Source organism: Oncorhynchus clarkii, chromosome 28 (assembly GCF_045791955.1).
Source record: "Oncorhynchus clarkii lewisi isolate Uvic-CL-2024 chromosome 28, UVic_Ocla_1.0, whole genome shotgun sequence".
Taxonomy (NCBI): Eukaryota; Metazoa; Chordata; class Actinopteri; order Salmoniformes; family Salmonidae; genus Oncorhynchus; species Oncorhynchus clarkii.
In genome coordinates, this window is record NC_092174.1 from 45,518,197 (window position 1) to 45,539,932 (window position 21,736).

The following is a 21,736-nucleotide window of genomic DNA, read 5'->3' on the forward strand; positions in this document are numbered from 1 at the left end:
AGTCCCCAGAGGTAAAGACCACAGATCCTCTGAAGGGCCCAGGAAGTTACAACAGTCCTCACAGGTAAAGACCATAGATCCTCTGAAGGGCCAAGGAAGTTACAACAGTCCTCACAGGTAAAGACCATAGATCCTCTGAAGGGCCCAGGAAGTTACAACAGTCCCCAGAGGTAAAGACCACAGATCCTCTGAAGGGCTCAGGAAGTTACAGCAGTCCTCAGAGGTAAAGACCATAGATCCTCTGAAGGGCCCAGGAAGTTACAACAGTCCTCACAGGTAAAGACCATAGATCCTCTGAAGGGCCCAGGAAGTTACAACAGTCCCCAGAGGTAAAGACCACAGATCCTCTGAAGGGCCCAGGAAGTTACAACAGTCCTCACAGGTAAAGACCATAGATCCTCTGAAGGGCCCAGGAAGTTACAACAGTCCCCAGAGGTAAAGACCACAGATCCTCTGAAGGGCCCAGGAAGTTACAACAGTCCTCAGAGGTAAAGACCATAGATCCTCTGAAGGGCCCAGGAAGTTACAACAGTCCTCACAGGTAAAGACCATAGATCCTCTGAAGGGCCCAGGAAGTTACAACAGTCCTCACAGGTAAAGACCATAGATCCTCTGAAGGGCCAAGGAAGTTACAACAGTCCCCAGAGGTAAAGACCACAGATCCTCTGAAGGGCCCAGGAAGTTACAACAGTCCTCACAGGTAAAGACCATAGATCCTCTGAAGGGCCAAGGAAGTTACAACAGTCCCCAGAGGTAAAGACCACAGATCCTCTGAAGGGCCCAGGAAGTTACAACAGTCCTCACAGGTAAAGACCATAGATCCTCTGAAGGGCCCAGGAAGTTACAACAGTCCCCAGAGGTAAAGACCACAGATCCTCTGAAGGGCCCAGGAAGTTACAACAGTCCCCAGAGGTAAAGACCATAGATCCTCTGAAGGGCCCAGGAAGTTACAACAGTCCTCAGAGGTAAAGACCATAGATCCTCTGAAGGGCCCAGGAAGTTACAACAGTCCTCAGAGGTAAAGACCATAGATCCTCTGAAGGGCCCAGGAGGTTACAACAGTCCTCACAGGTAAAGACCATAGATCCTCTGAAGGGCCCAGGAAGTTACAACAGTCATCACAGGTAAAGACCATAGATCCTCTGAAGGGCCCAGGAAGTTACAACAGTCCTCAGAGGTAAAGACCATAGATCCTCTGAAGGGCCCAGGAAGTTACAACAGTCCTCACAGGTAAAGACCATAGATCCTCTGAAGGGCCCAGGAAGTTACAACAGTCCTCACAGGTAAAGACCATAGATCCTCTGAAGGGCCCAGGAAGTTACAACAGTCCTCACAGGTAAAGACCATAGATCCTCTGAAGGGCCCAGGAAGTTACAACAGTCCTCAGAGGTAAAGACCATAGATCCTCTGAAGGGCCCAGGAAGTTACAACAGTCCTCACAGGTAAAGACCATAGATCCTCTGAAGGGCCCAGGAAGTTACAACAGTCCTCAGAGGTAAAGACCACAGATCCTCTGAAGGGCCCAGGAAGTTACAACAGTCCTCAGAGGTAAAGACCACAGATCCTCTGAAGGGCCCAGGAAGTTACAACAGTCCTCACAGGTAAAGACCATAGATCCTCTGAAGGGCCCAGGAAGTTACAACAGTCCTCACAGGTAAAGACCATAGATCCTCTGAAGGGCCCAGGAAGTTACAACAGTCCTCACAGGTTAAGACCATAGATCCTCTGAAGGGCCCAGGAAGTTACAACAGTCCTCACAGGTTAAGACCATAGATCCTCTGAAGGGCCCAGGAAGTTACAACAGTCCTCAGAGGTTAAGACCATAGATCCTCTGAAGGGCCCAGGAAGTTACAACAGTCCTCACAGGTTAAGACCATAGATCCTCTGAAGGGCCCAGGAAGTTACAACAGTCCTCACAGGTTAAGACCATAGATCCTCTGAAGGGCACAGGAAGTTACAACAGTCCTCACAGGTAAAGACCATAGATCCTCTGAAGGGCCCAGGAAGTTACAACAGTTCTCACAGGTAAAGACCATAGATCCTCTGAAGGGCCCAGGAAGTTACAACAGTCCTCACAGGTTAAGACCATAGATCCTCTGAAGGGCCCAGGAAGTTACAACAGTCCTCACAGGTTAAGACCATAGATCCTCTGAAGGGCCCAGGAAGTTTAAACGAGGGTTTTTGATAGTTGTATTTCTTCTTCTCTGCTCTAACTGTCAAGGAAGTCTTGATCTTTTGAATGACACAGGTCAGAGTTTTCCTCCACTGACATGACCTCTCGAGTTCAATCTCGGCACTGTTACCGACTGATAAATTTAATTTCGGAATTATTATTTTTTTTTAGTTTTACTTTACGATTGTGTAAAATATAATAATATAATAAAATATAATGACCTTTTATGTGAACCAAGGTCCAACAGAACGAGTCGGTTAATTGGATCATCTTATTGTTAATGTGACATATTTTGTTAAATTAATGTGCCTACTGCAACACACACACACACACACACACACACACACACACACACACACACACACACACACACACACACACACACACTAACATGTTATTTTCATGGCCTTCTTGCTTTCTCCTCTCTCCAGTCTGTCTATTGGTCGATGTTGAAGTGTTGGCACACAGGGACAGTGCTGTGTGTGTGTGCTAGTATGCGTGTGTGTGTTTCTGTGTGGGCGCACTCACACACACACACACACACACACACACACACACACACACACACACACACACACACACACACACACACACACACACACACACACACACACAGCTAACTGTTATTTTGATCTTCTTTCTGTCTTATCACACAGGAGACCAAGATTGACTGTGTCCGAGTCGCCACCAAAGGTAGGACCACACCATGTTCACGTCCCTGAATCGGTTCACTGAGGACGTCCACGAATTTATTAATTAATATTAATTAATTAATATTGTAACATGACCTGCACACCTTTTGAGAGCTAACGACATGAACTAGTTAGAACAACAGTCTTTATGTAGGTAGCCTTGAAATACAGTGTTGAGAAACAGTGTGGCACAACCTCACACGGGCCTCGCGCAACCTCACACGGGCCTCACACAACCTCACACAGGCCTCGCGCAACCTCACACAGGCCTCGCGCAACCTCACACAGGCCTCGCGCAACCTCACACGGGCCTCGCGCAACCTCACACGGGCCTCGCGCAACCTCACACGGGCCTCGCGCAACCTCACACGGGCCTCACACAACCTCACACGGGCCTCGCGCAACCTCACACGGGCCTCGCGCAACCTCACACGGGCCTCACACAACCTCACACGGGCCTCGCGCAACCTCACACGGGCCTCGCGCAACCTCACACGGGCCAGAGTTTTGTTTTCACCTGTCTGTTTTCACACGTCTCAGAAACACTGTTTTTTCCTTCAAGCACTGTTATTCAGCTCATCACACACACACACACACACACACACACACACACACACACACACACACACACACACGTTGTTATTCAGCTCATCACTCACACACACACACACACACACACACACACACACACACACACACACACGTTGTTATTCAGCTCATCACTCACACACACACACACACACACACACACACACACACACACACACACACACACACACACACACACACACACACACACGTTGTTATTCTGCTTGTCTTGCTGGTCCAGACATGAAGGTGAAGCAGCTTAAACACTATTGATCAGGAGAGGGATTGATAATGCCTGTGGGGCGGGGGGGGGGGATTGGTCTAATGCACACGCGCACACACAGACTTATCCAACCACACACAGGCTACACACACACACACACACACACACACACACACATGAACACACAGACACATTGGCTACATACACCTCAGCGAAGCCCCTACAATAGATTTCCTATTGAGCGGATAGTAGATCGTAAATCTCTCAGCCTCATCCCCTCGTTAGATTAATAAGGTACGCCGAGTACATCGAGTTCTGATCGAGTTGACCTGAAAGAGATGGTCAGAGAGCCGCACACGGTTGAGAGAGCTAACGACAACATGCATCAGGTGAAATAGACTGAAACGGTTATGTATATATACGTGTGACCCGTTAGTCTAGGGTCACAGCTCTTTTAGTATCGAGAAAGAAAATACAGTATCTTCTGTAACAATTAGTGTTTTTCTTTCTGCATTAATGTTGCCCGGTGACTGAGATTTTGTTTGTATGGCTATTTTGAGTTTCAGTGTGGCCTCTCTCTCCCTCCCTTCTCGCTCCCTTCCCGCTCGTCGCTCTCCCCTCCTGCTCTCCCTCTCTCTCTGCATGGACACTATGCCTCCTTCTTCCCCCCTCTCTCTCTCTCTCTCTCTCTGCGTGGACACTATGCTTCTCTCTCTCTCTCTCTCTCTCTCTCTCTCTCTCTCTCTCTTTCTGCATGGACACTATGCTTCTCTCTCTCTCTCTCTCTCTCTCTCTTTCTCTCTCTCTCTACATGGACACTATGCCTCCTCTCTCTTTCTCTCTCTCTCTGCATGGACACTATGCTTCTCTCTCTCTCTCTCTCTCTCTCTCTCTCTCTCTCTCTGCGTGGACACTATGCCTCCCCCCTCTCTCTCTCTCTCTCTGTGTGGACACTATGCCTCCTCCTTCCCCCTCTCTCTCTGCATGGACACTGTACCTCCTCTCAGCTGCCATACTGGTTACTCAGCTCACTACTCCGTACATCCGCATCGCGCCTGCGGCTGGTGACGACCAACTAACAGGTTAGACTCTCAGCTCAACCCATATCTGGAGCATCACCTACATGTATGAGACAGCATGGGAGGGGGTTTGTTAATAACATGCATTTGTAGACTCTCTGCCCAGCACTTTGCCTTGCTTCTGTCTGTCTTGATTACTCTGTCCAACAGGCTAGCTTCTCCGCCCAACAGGCTAGCTTCTCTGTCCAACTGGCTAGCTTCTCTGTCTATCCTAATTACTCTGTCCAACAGGCTAGCTTCTCCGCCCACCAGGCTAGCTTCTCTGTCTGTCCTAATTACTCTGTCCAACAGACTAGCTTCTCCGCCCAACAGGCTAGCTTCTCTGTCTGTCCTAATTACTCTGTCCAACAGGCTAGCTTCTCCGTCCAACAGGCTAGCTTCTCCGTCCAACAGGCTAGCTTCTCCGCCCAACAGGCTAGCTTCTCCACCCAACAGGCTAGCTTCTCTGCCCAACAGGCTAACTTCTCTGTCCAACAGGCTAGCTTCTCTATCCAACAGGCTAGCTTCTCCGCCCAACAGGCTAGCTTCTCTGTCCAACAGGCTAGCTTCTCCGCCCAACAGGCTAGCTTCTCTGTCCAACTGGCTAGCTTCTCTGTCTGTCCTAATTACTCTGTCCAACAGGCTAGCTTCTCCGCCCACCAGGCTAGCTTCTCTGTCTGTCCTAATTACTCTGTCCAACAGGCTAGCTTCTCCGTCCAACAGGCTAGATTCTCCGTCCAACAGGCTAGCTTCTCCGCCCAACAGGCTAGCTTCTCCACCCAACAGGCTAGCTTCTCTGCCCAACAGGCTAACTTCTCTGCCCAACAGGCTAACTTCTCTGTCCAACAGGCTAGCTTCTCTATCCAACAGGCTAGCTTCTCCGCCCAACAGGCTAGCTTCTCTGTCCAACAGGCTAGCTTCTCCGCCCAACAGGCTAGCTTCTCCGCCCAACAGGCTAGCTTCTCCGTCCAACAGGCTAGCTTCTCTGTCCAACAGGTTAGCTTCTCTGTCCAACAGGCTAGCTTCTCTATCCAACAGGCTAGCTTCTCTGTCTGTCTCGATTACTCTTGTCCAACAGGCTAGCTTCTCTGCCCAACAGGCTAGCTACTCCGCCCAAAAGGCTAGCTTCTCCGCCCAACAGGCTAGCTTCTCTATCCAACAGGCTAGCTTCTTCTAGCTTCTCTGTCTGTCCTAATTACTCTATCCAACAGGCTAGCTTCTCTGTCTGTCCTTATTACTCTATCCAACAGGCTAGCTTCTCTGTCCAACAGGCTAGCTTCTCTGTCTGTCCTGATTACTCTATCCAACAGGCTAGCTTCTCTGTCCAACAGGCTAGCTTCTCTATCCAACAGGCTAGCTTCTCTGTCCAACAGGCTAGCTTCTCTATCCAACAGGCTAGCTTCTCTATCCAACAGGCTAGCTTCTCTGTCCAACAGACTAGCTTCTCTATCCAACAGACTAGCTTCTCTGTCCAACAGACTAGCTTCTCTGTCTGCCCTAATTACTCTATCCAACAGGCTAGCTTCTCCGCCCAACAGGCTAGCTTCTCTGTCCAACTGGCTAGCTTCTCTGTCTGTCCTAATTACTCTGTCCAACAGGCTAGCTACTCCGCCCAAAAGGCTAGCTTCTCCGCCCAACAGGCTAGCTTCTCTATCCAACAGGCTAGCTTCTTCTAGCTTCTCTGTCTGTCCTAATTACTCTATCCAACAGGCTAGCTTCTCTGTCTGTCCTTATTACTCTATCCAACAGGCTAGCTTCTCTGTCCAACAGGCTAGCTTCTCTGTCTGTCCTGATTACTCTATCCAACAGGCTAGCTTCTCTGTCCAACAGGCTAGCTTCTCTATCCAACAGGCTAGCTTCTCTGTCCAACAGGCTAGCTTCTCTATCCAACAGGCTAGCTTCTCTATCCAACAGGCTAGCTTCTCTGTCCAACAGACTAGCTTCTCTATCCAACAGGCTAGCTTCTCTGTCCAACAGACTAGCTTCTCTATCCAACAGACTAGCTTCTCTGTCTGCCCTAATTACTCCGTTCAACAGACTAGCTTCTCTGTCTGTCCTAATATCTCTGTCTGACGGGATACTATAGTCTAGATCAGTATATTGCAAGGGGACACCAATCAGATGCACATTTTAGTTCTAGCCCAACACTAATTCACACCTGTTTCAAATAAACAACTAATCATCAAGCCTTTGATTATTTTAATAATGTGTTACTGCTGGGCTACATCAAATCCTAGTGTAGCGGTATGAAGAAATGATGCCGGAGGAGATGGCCGCCATTTTACTGTCTCCCAACCAATGGTGGTATTATGTGTTTTTTTTTTTTGCGATATTTGTAAATTATTTTGTACATAATGTTTAGCAACCGTATCTTACGGAAGAAATTAGCTTCTAGATATCAGGACAGCGATCACTCACCTCGGATTAGACATCTTCAACAACAACAAGCAGGACTCACACGATATTCTCCAAACACCCCACAGGGCAGACATCCCAATTATTTGCAAAAGGAAGAGCCGATTGCCTCGTCCGGACCCGCAGAAGGCAACGAGGAAAGCTGCCGTTACCATCAATATTACTCGCCAACAAGCAATCATTGGACAATTAACTAGACGATGTACGATCACGAATATCCTACCAAGGGACATCAAAAACTGTAATATCCTATGCTTCACAGAATCGTGGCTGAATGACGACATGGATATTCAGCTAGCGGGATAAACGCTGCACCGGCAGGATAGAACAGCACACTCGGGGGGACGGTCTGTGCATATTTGTAAACAACAGCTGGTGCACAAAATCTAAGGAAGTCTCTAGATTTTGCTCGCCTGAAGTAGAGTATATTGTGATAAACTGCAGGCCACACTACTTGCCTAGAGAGTTTTCAGCTATACTTTTCGTGGCTGTTTATTTACCACCACAGACAGATGCTGACACTAAGACTGCACTCAGTCAGCTGTGTAAGGAAATAAGCAAACAGGAAACCACTCACCCAGAGGCAGCGCTCCTAGTGGCCAGAGACTTTAATGCAGGGAAACTTAAATCAGTTCTACCAAATCTATATCAACATGTTAAATGTGCAACCAGAGGGAAGAAAATTATAGATCACCTGTACTCCAACACAGAGATGCGTACAAAGCTCTCCCTCGCCCTCCATTTGGCAAATCCGACCACAACTCTATCCTCCTGATTCCTGCTTACAAGCAAAAACTAATGCAGGAAGCACCAGTGACTCGGTCTATAAAAAAATGGTCAGATGAAGCAGATGCTAAACTACAGGACTGCTTTGCTATCACAGACTGGAACATGTTCCGGGATTCTTCTGATGACATTGAGGAATACACCACATCAGTCACTGGCTTTATCAATAAGTGCATTGAGGAAGTCGTCCCCACAGTGACTGTACGTACATACCCCAACCAGAAGCCATGGATTACAGGCAACATTTGCACTGAACTAAAGGGTAGAGCTGCCGCTTTCAAGGAGCGGGACTCTAACCTGGAAGCTTACAAGAAATCCCGCTATGCCCTGCGACGAACCATCAAACAGGCAAAGCGTCAATACAGGGCTACGATCAAATCGTATTACCCCGGCTCCGACGCTTGTCGGATGTGGCAGGGCTTGCAAACTATTACAGACTACAAAGGGAAGCACAGCCAAGAGCTGCCCAGTGACACGAGCCTACCAGATGAGCTAAATCACTTCTATGCTCGCTTCGAGGCAAGCAACACTGAGGCATGCATGATCACGACGTGAGTAAGACCTTTAAACAGGTCAACATACACAAGGCTGTGGGGGCATACGAATTACCAGGACGTGTGCTCCGGGCATGTGCTGACCAACTGGCAGGTGTCTTCACTGACATTTTCAACATGTCCCTGATTGAGTCTGTAATACCAACATGTCCCTGATTGAGTCTGTAATACCAACATGCTTCTAGCAGACCACCATAGTCCCTGTGCCCAAGAACAATAAGGTAACCTGCATAAATGACCCGTAGCACTCACGTCCGTAGCCATGAATTGCTTTGAAAGGCTGGTCATGGCTCAAATCAGCACCATTATCCCAGAAACCCACTCCAATTTGCATACCGCCCAAACAGATCCACAGATGATGCAATCTCTATCGCACTCCACACTGCCCTTTCCCACCTGGACAAAAGGAACACCTATGTGAGAATGCTGTTCATTGACTACAGCTCAGCGTTCAACACCATAGTGCCCTCAAAGCTCATTACCAAGCTAAGAAACCTGGGACTAAACACCTCCCTCTGCAACTGGATCCTGGACTTCCTGACAGGCCGCCCCCAGGTGGTGAGGGTAGGTAGCAACACATCTGCCACGCTGATCCTCAACACTGTAGCTCCCCAGGGGTGCGTGCTTAGTCCCATCCTGTACTCCCTGTTCACCCACGACTGCATGGCCATGCACGACTCCAACACCATCATTAAGTTTGCTGACGACACAACAGTGGTAGGCCTGATCACCTACAACGACGAGACAGCCTATAGGGAGGAGGTTAGAGACCTGGCCGGGTGGTGCCAGAATAACAGCCTATCCTTCAACGTAACCAAGACTAACCAAGACTAAGGAGATGATTGTGGACTACAGGAAAAGGAGCACCGAGCACGTCCCCATTCTCATCAACGGGGCTGTAGTGGAGCAGGTTGAGAGATTCAAATTCCTTGGTGTCCACATCAACAACAAACTAGATTGGTCCAAACACACCAAGACAGTCGTGAAGAGGGCACGACAAAGTCTATTCCCTCTCAGGAAACTAAAAATATTTGGCATGGGTCCTGAGATCCTCAAAAGGTTCTACAGCTGCAACATCGAGAGCATTCTGACTGGTTGCATCACTGCCTGGTATATCAACTGCTCGGCCTCCGACCGCAAGGCACTTCAGAGGGTAGTGTGTACGGCCCAGTACATCACTGGGGCAAAGCTGACTGCCATCCAGGACCTCTACACCAGGCGGTCTCAGAGGAAGGCCCTAAAAACCCACCACCCGCCAACCCCTCTTTTACGCTACTGCTACTCTCTGTTCATCATATATTCATAGTCACTTTAACCATAGCTACAGTACATGTACATACTACCTCAATAAGCCTGACTAACAGGTGTCTGTATATAGCCTTGCTACTCTTTTTTCAAATGTCTTTTTACTGTTGTTTCATTTCTTGACTTACCTACACACACACCTGTTCTATGGTGAAGCATCCTACCTGTAGATCACCTGTCCTATGGTGAAGCATCCTACCTGTAGATCACCTGTTCTATGGTGAAGCATCCTACCTGTAGATCACCTGTCCTATGGTGAAGCATCCTAACAGTCGATCACCTGTTCTATGGTGAAGCATCCTACCTGTAGATCACCTGTCCTATGGTGAAGCATCCTACCTGTAGATCACCTGTTCTATGGTGAAGCATCCTACCTGTAGATCACCTGTTCTATGGTGAAGCATCCTACCTGTAGATCACCTGTTCTATGGTGAAGCATCCTACCTGTAGATCACCTGTTCTATGGTGAAGCATCCTAACAAGGTTTCAGTACATCCTCATTTAATGTGTTAAAGTGAATCCTTTTTTAATGAATATGTCTCATTATATATTCCATTAGCTTTTAGTGAGCTGTCCTGTAGCATTGACAGAAGGAAGCATATCGGCTATAATAATGTATTGTGTTCCTCGTGATATACGGTAGATCTAGCTGCATGTATCTGACACCAATATCCCTGTCTCTGTTCTCTGTTCTCTGTTCTCTGTGTGGACTGACAATCCTCCCGAGCGGCACAGCGGTCTAAGGCACTACATACATAGTGCTAGAGGTGTCACTACAGACACCCTGGTTCGAATCCAGGCTGTATCACAACCGGACGCGATCGGGAGTCCCGTAGGGCGGCGCACAATTGGCCCCAGCGTCGTCCGAGTTTGGCCCCGGGGGGTAGGCCGTCATTGTAAATAAGAATTTGTTTCTTAACTGGATTTGCCTTGTGGATAACATTTACAAACTTGGACCTAGTAGACATTTGTAGTTTCCCAACTCAACCAGGGATTCTCTCCGTATATATTTATCTCGTTCGCTCTTTCTCCTCTCTCCCTGTCAGACTAGTCTGTAGTTATCAGATTGTCCTGTTAAAAGGGAAAACCAGTTGATAGTGAATCCTTCACACCGGTGCTGTTTTCCTACCATTCTGAGTTAAACATCTATATTTGAATCTAATCAACGTATTAGATAGATGGAGAGAACATGTCAACCACACATACAGAGAGAGAGAGAGAGAGAGACAGAGAGAGAGAGAGAGAGAGAGAGAAAGAGAGACAGAGAGAGAGAGAGAGACAGAGAGAGAGAGACAGAGAGAGAGAGAGACAGAGAGAGAGAATAAACCCAGTCAAGCAAAGATTTGTATCATAATGTCTCATTCATTATGTATCCAGAAGACAGCTGACATATAGACAGTTAGAATTCTAACTACGTGGTCGTTTTTTTCCTCAGACCCCGAGCCTGCGTCCCAAATTGCACCGCCTTTTCCCTATATAGTGCACTACTATAGACCAGAGCCCTATTCCCTATATAGTGCACTACTTTAGATCAGAGCCCTATGGGGCCCTATTCCCTATATAGTGCACTACTTTAGATCAGAGCCCTATGGGGCCCTATTCCCTATATAGTGCACTACTTTAGACCAGAGCCCTATGGGGCCCTATTCCCTATATAGTGCACTACTTTAGACCAGAGCCTTATGGGACCCTATTCCCTATACAGTGCACTACAATTGACCAGAGCCCTATGGGACCCTATTCCCTATATAGTGCACTACTATTGACCAGAGCCCTATGGGACCCTATTCCCTATATAGTGCACTACTATAGACCAGAGCCCTATTCCCTATATAGTGCACTACTTTAGACCAGAGCCCTATGGGACCCTATTCCCTATATAGTGCACTATATAGGGAATAGGGTCACATTCCCTATATAGTGCACTACTATTGACCAGAGCCCTATGGGACCCTATTCCCTATATAGTGCACTACTATTGACCAGAGCCCTATGGGACCCTATTCCCTATATAGTGCACTACTATAGACCAGAGCCCTATTCCCTATATAGTGCACTACTTTAGACCAGAGCCCTATGGGACCCTATTCCCTATATAGTGCACTATATAGGGAATAGGGTCACATTCCCTATATAGTGCACTACTATAGACCAGAGCCATATTCCCTATATATAGTGCACTACTATAGACCAGAGCCCTATTCCCTATATAGTGCACTACTTTAGACCAGAACCCTATATATAGTGCACTACTATAGACCAGAGCCCTATTCCCTATATAGTGCACTACTTTAGACCAGAGCCATATGGAACCCTATTCCCTATATAGTGCACTACTTTTGACCGGGACCCAAACCTGATTTGATATGTAGATTTTGTTTTTAAAGGGGCAGAACGACTGATTTGTACCTTGTCAGCTCGGGGGATTTGAACTTGCAACCTTCCGGTTACTAGTCCAACGCTCTAACTACTAGGCTACCCTGCCATCCCATATAGGGACCTTTCTCGTCTCGTATGTTAATTAAAGATAGACCCATAGACTGATAGTAGAGGTGGAGGTGAGCAGGAGAGTATACCATCACCCTAAACAGGCCCATATAGTGATATTTGGGGACTGGAGAATACTGTATAGTTACCCTAAACAGTAGCTAAGAGTATGGCGTCTGGTTTATTAAAGCTGTGGGTAGAAAAGACATTAACATTTTTTATGGAATGCTATTTGACATAGAAGGTTCACTAGCCGTTTACAGGCCTATTTGAGAGACCTTGAAACCAAATGCAACCGCTATGGATGGAATGAAACAGGATGTTTTTCAACAGTGAACCAACCGTAGGCTTTAGAGATTTGACAGTGATTTTGTTGTCAACTACTATATATTTTTAAATCATTTTTTGCTCTGGGGCAGGTTTTCATCAAGGATCTCTCTGTACTTTGCTCTGTTCATGTTTGCTTCGATCCTTCCTGGTCTCCCTGATGCTGCCACCACCATCTTTGCTCCGATCCTTCCTGGTCTCCCTGATGCTGCCACCACCATCTTTGCTCCGATCCTTCCTGGTCTCCCTGATGCTGCCACCACCATGTTTGCTCCGATCCTTCCTGGTCTCCCTGATGCTGCCACCACCATCTTTGCTCCGATCCTTCCTGGTCTCCCTGATGCTGCCACCACCATGCTTCAGACTCTTGGCATTCAGCCCAAAGAGTTTAATCTTGTTTTTTCATCAGACCAGTTTCATTAGGTGCCTTTTGGCAAACTCCAAGCGGGTTGTCATGTGCCTTTTCCTGAGGAGTCTGGCCACTCTACCATAAATGCCTCATTGGTGGAGTGCTGCATAGATGGTTGTCCTTCTGGAAGTTTCTCCCATCTCCAAAGAGGAACTTTGGAGCTCTGTCAGAGTGACCATCGGGTTCTTGGTCACCTTCCTGACCAAGGGCCTTCTCCCCCGATTGCTCAGTTTGGCCGGACGGCCAGCTCTAAGAAGAGTTTTTGTGATTCCAAACTTCTTCCATTTCACAATGATGGAGGCCACTGTGTTCTTGGGGACCTTCAATGCTGCAGAAATGTTTTGGTACCCTTCCCCAGATCTGTGCTTCGACACAATCCTGTCTCGGAGCTCTACGGACAATTCCTTCGACCTCATGGCTTGGTTTTTGCTCTGACGCCCACTGTCAACTGTGGAACCTTATATTGACAGGTGTGTACCTTTCCAAATCATGTCCAATCAATTGAATTTACCACCAGGTGGACTCCAATCAAGTTGTAGAAACATCTCAAGGATGATCCATGGATACAGGATGCACCTGAGCTCAATTTAGAGTCTCATAGCAAAAGGGTCTGAATACTTAGGATAAATAAATAAATAAGATATTTCTGTTTTGTAACGTTTTTATAAATTAGGAAAAATGTCTGAAAAGCTGTTTTGCCTTTTGTCATTATGGGGTATTGTGTTTTAATTAATACGATTAATTAGATTAATACGTTTTATTTGTATTTTTTATTTATTTAATCCATTTTTAGATTAAGGCTCTAACGTAACAAAAAAAAATGTAAAAGGGGTCGGAATACATTCTGAAAGGCACCGTACATACAATATTAAAAGGTTAGGGATATGTCTTCCTTAAACGCAGTACGACCAGCTAAACAGAACATGGACAAGACCTATTAGACCAGATCAATGTCGGTGGATCTAGTACCACTATTACACGATCACCACCTAGGACCACTGGGGATTTCACCTAGTTTAGTAAAATAGCTAGGCATATTAGTAATAAGTAACAGTAGGAGATATCTACTAATGTCTTCGACTGTTGTTGTATAGGAGAGGTCACCCATAAGCATGTTGTTGTATAGGAGAGGTCACCCATAAGCCCGTTGTTGTATAGGAGAGGTCACCCATAAGCCTGTTGTATCGGAGAGGTCACCCATAAGCCTGTTGTACAGGAGAGGTCACCCATAAGCCTGTTGTTGTATAGGAGGGCCACCCATAAGCCTGTCTTATAGGAGAGGCCACCCATAAGCCCGCTGTTGTATAGGAGAGGCCACCCATAAGCCCGTTGTTGTATAGGAGAGGTCACCCATATGCCCGTTGTTGTATAGGAGAGGTCACCCATTAGCCTCTTGTTGTATAGGAGAGGTCACCCATAAGCCTGTTGTTGTATAGGAGAGGCCACCCATAAGCCCGTTGTTGTATAGGAGAAGTCACCCATAAGCGAGTTTGTGCAGTTGTTAATGTTGTCTTGTTGTTGTTGTATAGGAGAGGCCACCCATAAGCCTGTTGTATAGGAGAGGTCACCCATAAGCCTGTTGTTGTATAGGAGATGTCACCCATAAGCCTGTTGTTGTATTGGAGAGGCCACTCATAAGCCCGTTGTTGTATAGGAGAGGTCACCCATAAGCCTGTTGTTGTATAGGAAAGGTCACCCATAAACCGGTGTTGTATAGGAGAGGTCACCCATTAGCCTGTTGTATAGGAGAGGCCACCCATAAGCCTGTTGTACAGGAGAGGTCACGCATAAGCCTGTTGTACAGGAGAGGCCACTCATAAGCCCGTTGTTGTATAGGAGTTGTTAATGTTGTCTTGTTTTTGTTGTATAGGAGAGGTCACCCATAAGCCTGTTGTTGTATAGGAGAGGCCACCCATAAGCCTGTTGTACAGGAGAGGTCACGCATAAGCCTGTTGGACAGGAGAGGTCACCCATAAGCCTGTCGTTGTATAGGAGAGGTCACCCATAAGCATGTCGTATAGGAGAGGCCACTCATAAGCCCGTTGTTGAATAGGAGTTGTTAATGTTGTCTTGTTTTTGTTGTATAGGAGAGGCCACCCATAAGCCTGTTGTTGTTTGTTGTATAGGAGAGGCCACCCATAAGCCTGTTGTTGTAAGGAGAGGCCACCCATAAGCCCGTTGTTGTGTAGGAGAGGTCACCCATAAGCCCGTTGTTGTGTAGGAGAAGTCACCCATAAGCCTGTTGTATAGGAGAGGTCACCCATATGCCTGTTGTATTGGAGAGGTCACCCATAAGCCTGTTGTTGTATAGGAGAGGTCACCCATAAGCCTGTTGTTGTATAGGAGAGGCCCCCCATAAGCCCGTTGTTGTGTAGGAGAGGTCACCCATAAGCCCGTTGTTGTGTAGGAGAAGTCACCCATAAGCCTGTTGTATAGGAGAGGTCACCCATATGCCTGTTGTATTGGAGAGGTCACCCATAAGCCTGTTGTTGTATAGGAGAGGTCACCCATAAGCCTGTTGTTGTATAGGAGAGGCCCCCCATAAGCCCGTTGTTGTGTAGGAGAGGTCACCCATAAGCCCGTTGTTGTATAGGAGAGGTCACCCATAAGCCTGTTGTTGTATAGGAGAGGTCACCCATAAGCCTGTTGTTGTGTAGGAGAGGTCAACCATAAGCCTGTTGTATAGGAGAGGCCACACATAAGCCTGTTGTTGTATAGGAGAGATCACCCATAAGCCAGTTTGTGCAGTTGTTAATGTTGTCTTGTTGTTGTTGTATTGGAGAGGCCACCCATAAGCCTGTTGTTGTATAGGAGAGGTCACCCATAAGCCTGTTGTTGTATAGGAGAGGCCACCCATAAGCCTGTTGTTGTATAGGAGAGGTCACCCATAAGGAGTGTTGTCTTGTTGTCTTAATGTTGTCTTGTTGTTGTATAGGAGAGGCCACCCATAAGCCTGTTTGTGTAGTTGTTAATGTTGTCTTGTTGTTGTATAGGAGAGGCCACCCATAAGCCTGTTTGTGCAGTTGTTAATGTTGTCTTGTTGTTGTATAGGAGAGGCCACCCATAAGCCTGTTTGTGCAGTTGTTAATGTTGTCTTGTTGTTGTATAGGAGAGACCACCCATAAGCCTGTTTGTGTAGTTGTTAATGTTGTCTTGTTGTTGTATAGGAGAGGCCACCCATAAGGATGTTTGTGCAGTTGTTAATGTTGTCTTGTTGTTGTATAGGAGAGGCCACCCATAAGCCTGTTTGTGCAGTTGTTAATGTTGTCTTGTTGTTGTATAGGAGAGACCACCCATAAGCCTGTTTGTGTAGTTGTTAATGTTGTCTTGTTGTTGTATAGGAGAGGCCACCCATAAGCCTGTTTGTGCAGTTGTTAATGTTGTCTTGTTGTTGTATAGGAGAGGCCACCCATAAGCCTGTTTGTGCAGTTGTTAATGTTGTCTTGTTGTTGTTGTATAGGAGAGGCCACCCATAAGCCAGTCGCTGTGGAGCCAGAGAAACAGACAGACAACACAGTGAAGATAACCGGCGTAATCGCTGGCATCCTCCTCTTTGTCATCATCTTCCTCGGAGTCATCCTCCTCCTGAAGAAAAGGTGAGCCATTTAGTAGAAGTTATATATTTTGTGTAGCAATATATGTTACTTTATGTTTCTATACGTTATGTGTCCTATATATTTAATATATCGCCAGTCTGTGTTGATGTTATTTTAATGTCGACAAACGCTGTTACAGTGTGAGGCAAACTGAAGAAGCCAAACATTTACAACACGGGGTGCATTTCGACAGCATGATCGTTTACAATTGTAATCTGTAAGAATTTTTTTTTTATTTTTTTTTTTATTTTTTTTATATGAGTCTCTTCCCCTGTTTTCTCTCCCTAAAGCACAGCAGTGTTGTCAGCGTTGTCAGCGCAAAACGTAAATAATGAATTTGATGATGTTGTTAATACGCTACATTACGTCTGTTTACAGCTATGAGAAACAGTTTGCTGTGAAAGATGAATGTCTCCACGGCCCAATCATAAAAGACGCACCACCCCGTTCAATGACACTGGTTCGGAGACGGGAGGGAAAGGGAAAATATTTTGGAGGAATATAGAAGGGAAGATTAGAGAATAGGAGATTAGAAGGAAATAATGATGAAAGGCTGAGTAGAGTAGAAGAGTAGAAAGAGAAAGAGAGAAGGGAGAGGAGAGAGAGAGGGAATAGAGAGAGGAGTAGAAAGAGAAAGAGAGAAGAGAGAGGAGAGAGAGAGGGAATAGAGAGAGGAGTAGAAGAGAAAGAGAGAAGAGAGAGGAGAGAGAGAGGGAATAGAGAGGGGAGGGGGTAGAAGAGAAAGAGAGAACAGAGAGGAGAGAGAGAGGGAATAGAGAGGGGGGGTAGAAGAGAAAGAGAGAACAGAGATGAGAGAGAGAGGGAATAGAGAGGGGGGGGTAGAAGAGAAAGAGAGAACAGAGAGGAGAGAGAGAGGGAATAGAGAGGGGGGGGTAGAAGAGAAAGAGAGAACAGATAGGAGAGACAGGGAATAGAGAGAGGAGTAGAAGAGAAAGAGAGAAGGGAGAGGAGAGAGGAGAGACAGGGAATAGAGAGGGGAGTAGAAGAGAAAGAGAGAACAGAGAGGAGAGAGAGAGGGAATAGAGAGGGGGGGTAGAAGAGAAAGAGAGAACAGAGAGGAGAGAGAGAGGGAATAGAGAGGGGGGGGTAGAAGAGAAAAAGAGAACAGAGAGGAGAGACAGGGAATAGAGAGAGGAGTAGAAGAGAAAGAGAGAAGGGAGAGGAGAGAGAGAGGGAATAGAGAGCCTTCCTATAACCATGTATTGTAGCTTCAGGCTAAGTTTACATTATCCCCAGTCCCTGTTCTCCATGTCACCCAGTAACTTCAGGCTAAGTTTACATTATCCCCAGTCCCTGTTCTCCATGTCACCCAGTAGCTTCAGGCTAAGTTTACATTATCCCCAGTCCCTGTTCTCCATGACACCCAGTAGCTTCAGGCTAAGTTTACATTATCCCCAGTCCCTGTTCTCCATGTCACCCAGTAGCTTCAGGCTAAGTTTACATTATCCCCAGTCCCTGTTCTCCATGTCACCCAGTAGCTTCAGGCTAAGTTTACATTATCCCCAGCCCCTGTTCTCCATGTCACCCAGTAGCTTCAGGCTAAGTTTACATTATCCCCAGTCCCTGTTCTCCATGTCACCCAGTAGCTTCAGGCTAAGTTTACATTATCCCCAGCCCCTGTTCTCCATGTCAACCAGGCCTGAAATAACACACTGTCACTTTATTTATGTGTGCTGTAGATACGTTGGGTGTGCTCTTATCTGTGTCCCAAAATGGCATCCTACTCCCTATATAGTGACTAGAGCCCTATAGGGATAAAGTAGTGCAGTAGTATGTATTGAATAGGGGGCCATTTGATAGCTGCATTCAATATCTGGACCAAAGGGAACGGAAAGGGGAAGGGGGGAAACAGGCCTGTGTTTCAATCCAACTTTTATTATCTGGTCTTTCCCACTGTAACTTTCAGTTTGAGTTAGAGTTATTTAAGGTTAGTTAGAGTTAGATAAGGTAATGGAGGTGGGGGGGTAGATGGAGTGGTAGATGGAGTGGTAGATGGAGTGGTAGATCTTAGTCCCTTGGTATTGGGGGTGGGGGTAGATGGAGTGGTAGATGCTAGTTCCTTGGTATTGGAGGTGGGAGTAGTAGATGGAGGGGTAGATGAAGTGGTAGATGGAGTGGTAGATGCTAGTTCCTTGGTATTGGAGGTGGGAGTAGTAGATGGAGGGGTAGATGGAGTGGTAGATGGAGTGGTAGATGCTAGTTCCTTGTTAATGGAGGTGGGGGTAGATGGGGTGGTAGAAGCTAGTCCCTTGGTATTGGAGGTGGGGGTAGATGGGGTGGTAGATGCTAGGTCCTTGGTATTAGAGGTGGGAGTGGTAGATGGAGTGGTAGATGCTAGTTCCTTGGTATTGGAGGTGGGGGTAGATGGGGTGGTAGAAGCTAGTTCCTTGGTATTGGAGGTGGGGGGTAGATGGAGTGGTAGATGCGAGTTCCTTGGTATTGGAGGTGGGAGTAGTAGATGGAGTAGTAGATGGAGGGGTAGATGCTAATTCCTTGGTATTGGAGGTGGGAGTAGTAGATGGAGTGGTAGATGCTAATTCCTTGGTATTGGAGGTGGGAGTAGTAGATGGAGTGGTAGATGGGGTGGTAGATGCTAGTTCCTTGTTAATGGAGGTGGGGGGGTAGATGCTAGTTCCTTGGTATTGGAGGTGGGGGGTAGATGGAGTGGTAGATGCTAGTTCCTTGGTATTGGAGGTGGGGGGTAGATGGAGTGGTAGATGGAGTGGTAGATGGGGTGGTAGATGCTAATTCCTTGGTATTGGAGGTGGGGGTAGATGGAGTGGTAGATGGAGTGGTAGATGGAGTGGTAGATGCTAGTTCCTTGGTAATGGAGGTGGGGGGTAGATGGAGTGGTAGATGGAGTGGTAGATGGTGTGGTAGATGGGGTGGTAGATGCTAGTTCCTTGGTAATGGAGGTGGGGGGTAGATGGGGTGGTAGATGCTAGTTCCTTGGTATTAGAGGTGGGAGTAGTAGATGGAGTGGTGGATGCTAATTCCTTGGTATTGGAGGTGGGAGTAGTAGATGGAGTGGTAGATGGGGTGGTAGATGCTAGTTCCTTGGTATTGGAGGTGGGAGTAGTAGATGGAGTGGTAGATGCTAGTCCCTTGGTAATGGAGGTGGGAGTAGTAGATGGGGTGGTAGATGCTAGTCCCTTGGTATTGGAGGTGGGAGTAGTAGATGCTAGTCCCTTGGTATTGGAGGTGGGAGTGGTAGATGCTAGTCCCTTGGTATTGGAGGTGGGAGTGGTAGATGCTAGTCCCTTGGTATTGGAGGTGGGAGTAGTAGATGGGGTGGTAGATGCTAGTCCCTTGGTATTGGAGGTGGGAGTAGTAGATGGAGTGGTAGATGGGGTGGTAGATGCTAGTTCCTTGGTAATTGGAGGTGGGAGTAGTAGATGGAGTGGTAGATGGGGTGGTAGATGCTAGTTCCTTGTTAATGGAGGTGGGGGGGTAGATGCTAGTTCCTTGGTATTGGAGGTGGGGGGTAGATGGAGTGGTAGATGGAGTGGTAGATGGAGGGGTAGATGGGGTGGTAGATGCTAGTTCCTTGGTATTGGAGGTGGGAGTAGTAGATGGAGTGGTAGATGCTAGTTCCTTGGTATTGGAGGTGGGGGGGTAGACAGAGTGTTAGATGCGAGTTCCTTGGTAATGGAGGTGGGGGGGTAGATGGAGTGGTAGATGCTAGTCCCTTGGTATTGGAGGTGGGGGGGTAGATGGAGTGGTAGATGCTAGTTCCTTGGTATTGGAAGTGGAGGGTAGATGGAGTGGTAGATGGAGTGGTAGATGCTAGTTCCTTGGTATTGGAGGTGGGGGGGTAGATGGAGGGGTAGATGGAGTGGTAGATGCTAGTTCCTTGGTATTGGAGGTGGGGGGTAGATGGAGTGGTAGATCTTAGTTCCTTGGTATCAGAGGTGGGAGTGGTAGTTGCTAGCTCCTTGGTAATGGAGCCTGTTTAAACTGACGTTTTTCGAGACCTATACTTCGTTTTTACCAGTAATGTACCATTTGACGTTTTGTACAGTGTGATATTCCGTATGGCGTGTGCAAACAAACAGCTATTTAACTGAATTATTTCCGGTGTGACCTAATCAAATGAGACAGGAAGTGGGAGATGATTTAATTGGATCCATTTGATTTAATTTGCATTAATTATATCCGATTTAAAGCCGTGTTAAAGACATTCTAAGTTCCGATTTGGAACTAACTCTTGGAGGTCAAATCCATAGAATCAGGAATTTATCCTGATGTCTATGTCTTCACACAAATATATGTGACATGATGTCTGTCGGGGCAGGTCGTTATGGAAACCTGGCTTGGTGAATACATCGACTAGCTCTTACAACATGACCCAGTACATGAACTATATTCCGAATATGGATGTATGTTTTTTATGTACGAAGAGGCAGCGCAAATAACCGGTTGTGTGTGTACATCAGCTAACCCGGTTGTGTGTGTACATCAGCTAACCAGTTGTGTGTGTACATCAGCTAACAGGATGTGTGTGTACATCAGCTAACAGGAAGTGTGTGTACGTCAGCTAACCGGTTGTGTGTGTACATCAGCTAACCGGTTGTGTGTACATCAGCTAACAGGATGTGTGTGTACATCAGCTAACAGGAAGTGTGTGTACATCAGCTAACAGGAAGTGTGTGTACATCAGCTAACCGGTTGTGTGTGTACATCAGCTAACCGGTTGTGTGTGTACATCAGCTAACAGGATGTGTGTGTACATCAGCTAACAGGAAGTGTGTGTACATCAGCTAACAGGAAGTGTGTGTACATCAGCTAACCGGTTGTGGGTGTACATCAGCTAACAGGATGTGTGTGTACATCAGCTAACAGGAAGTGTGTGTACATCAGCTAACCGGTTGTGATTTCTCAACATGACCTGTACTCCAATTGTATTTAATAACAACTAGCTTTCAAAAAGAGAACGAATCTGTGGAAAGAATCGGCACACATTACACGCCACTTCAAGCTATAACCTTGTTCTGCACGTTCACTAGTCTGCCTTTCATGTATGCCTGCCTGCCTGCCTGCCTGCCTGCCTGCCTGCCTGCCTGCCTGCCTGTCTGCCTGCCTGCCTGCCTGCCTGCCTGTCT

The 21,736-nt window shown here is 46.9% G+C and overlaps 1 protein-coding gene across 1 annotated transcript in view; it reads left to right on the forward strand.

The window, feature by feature from the left end:
• The window catches only part of LOC139386493 (receptor-type tyrosine-protein phosphatase mu-like), a 474,202-nt gene that overhangs the window by 303,929 nt on the left and 148,537 nt on the right, over window positions 1-21,736 (forward strand). Inside the window, exons 14-16 of the mRNA XM_071132061.1 lie at window positions 2,830-2,866; window positions 4,684-4,758; window positions 16,478-16,613. Of these exons, the coding sequence (XP_070988162.1) occupies window positions 2,830-2,866; window positions 4,684-4,758; window positions 16,478-16,613 (248 nt within the window). The remainder of the gene's footprint in view (window positions 1-2,829; window positions 2,867-4,683; window positions 4,759-16,477; window positions 16,614-21,736) is intronic.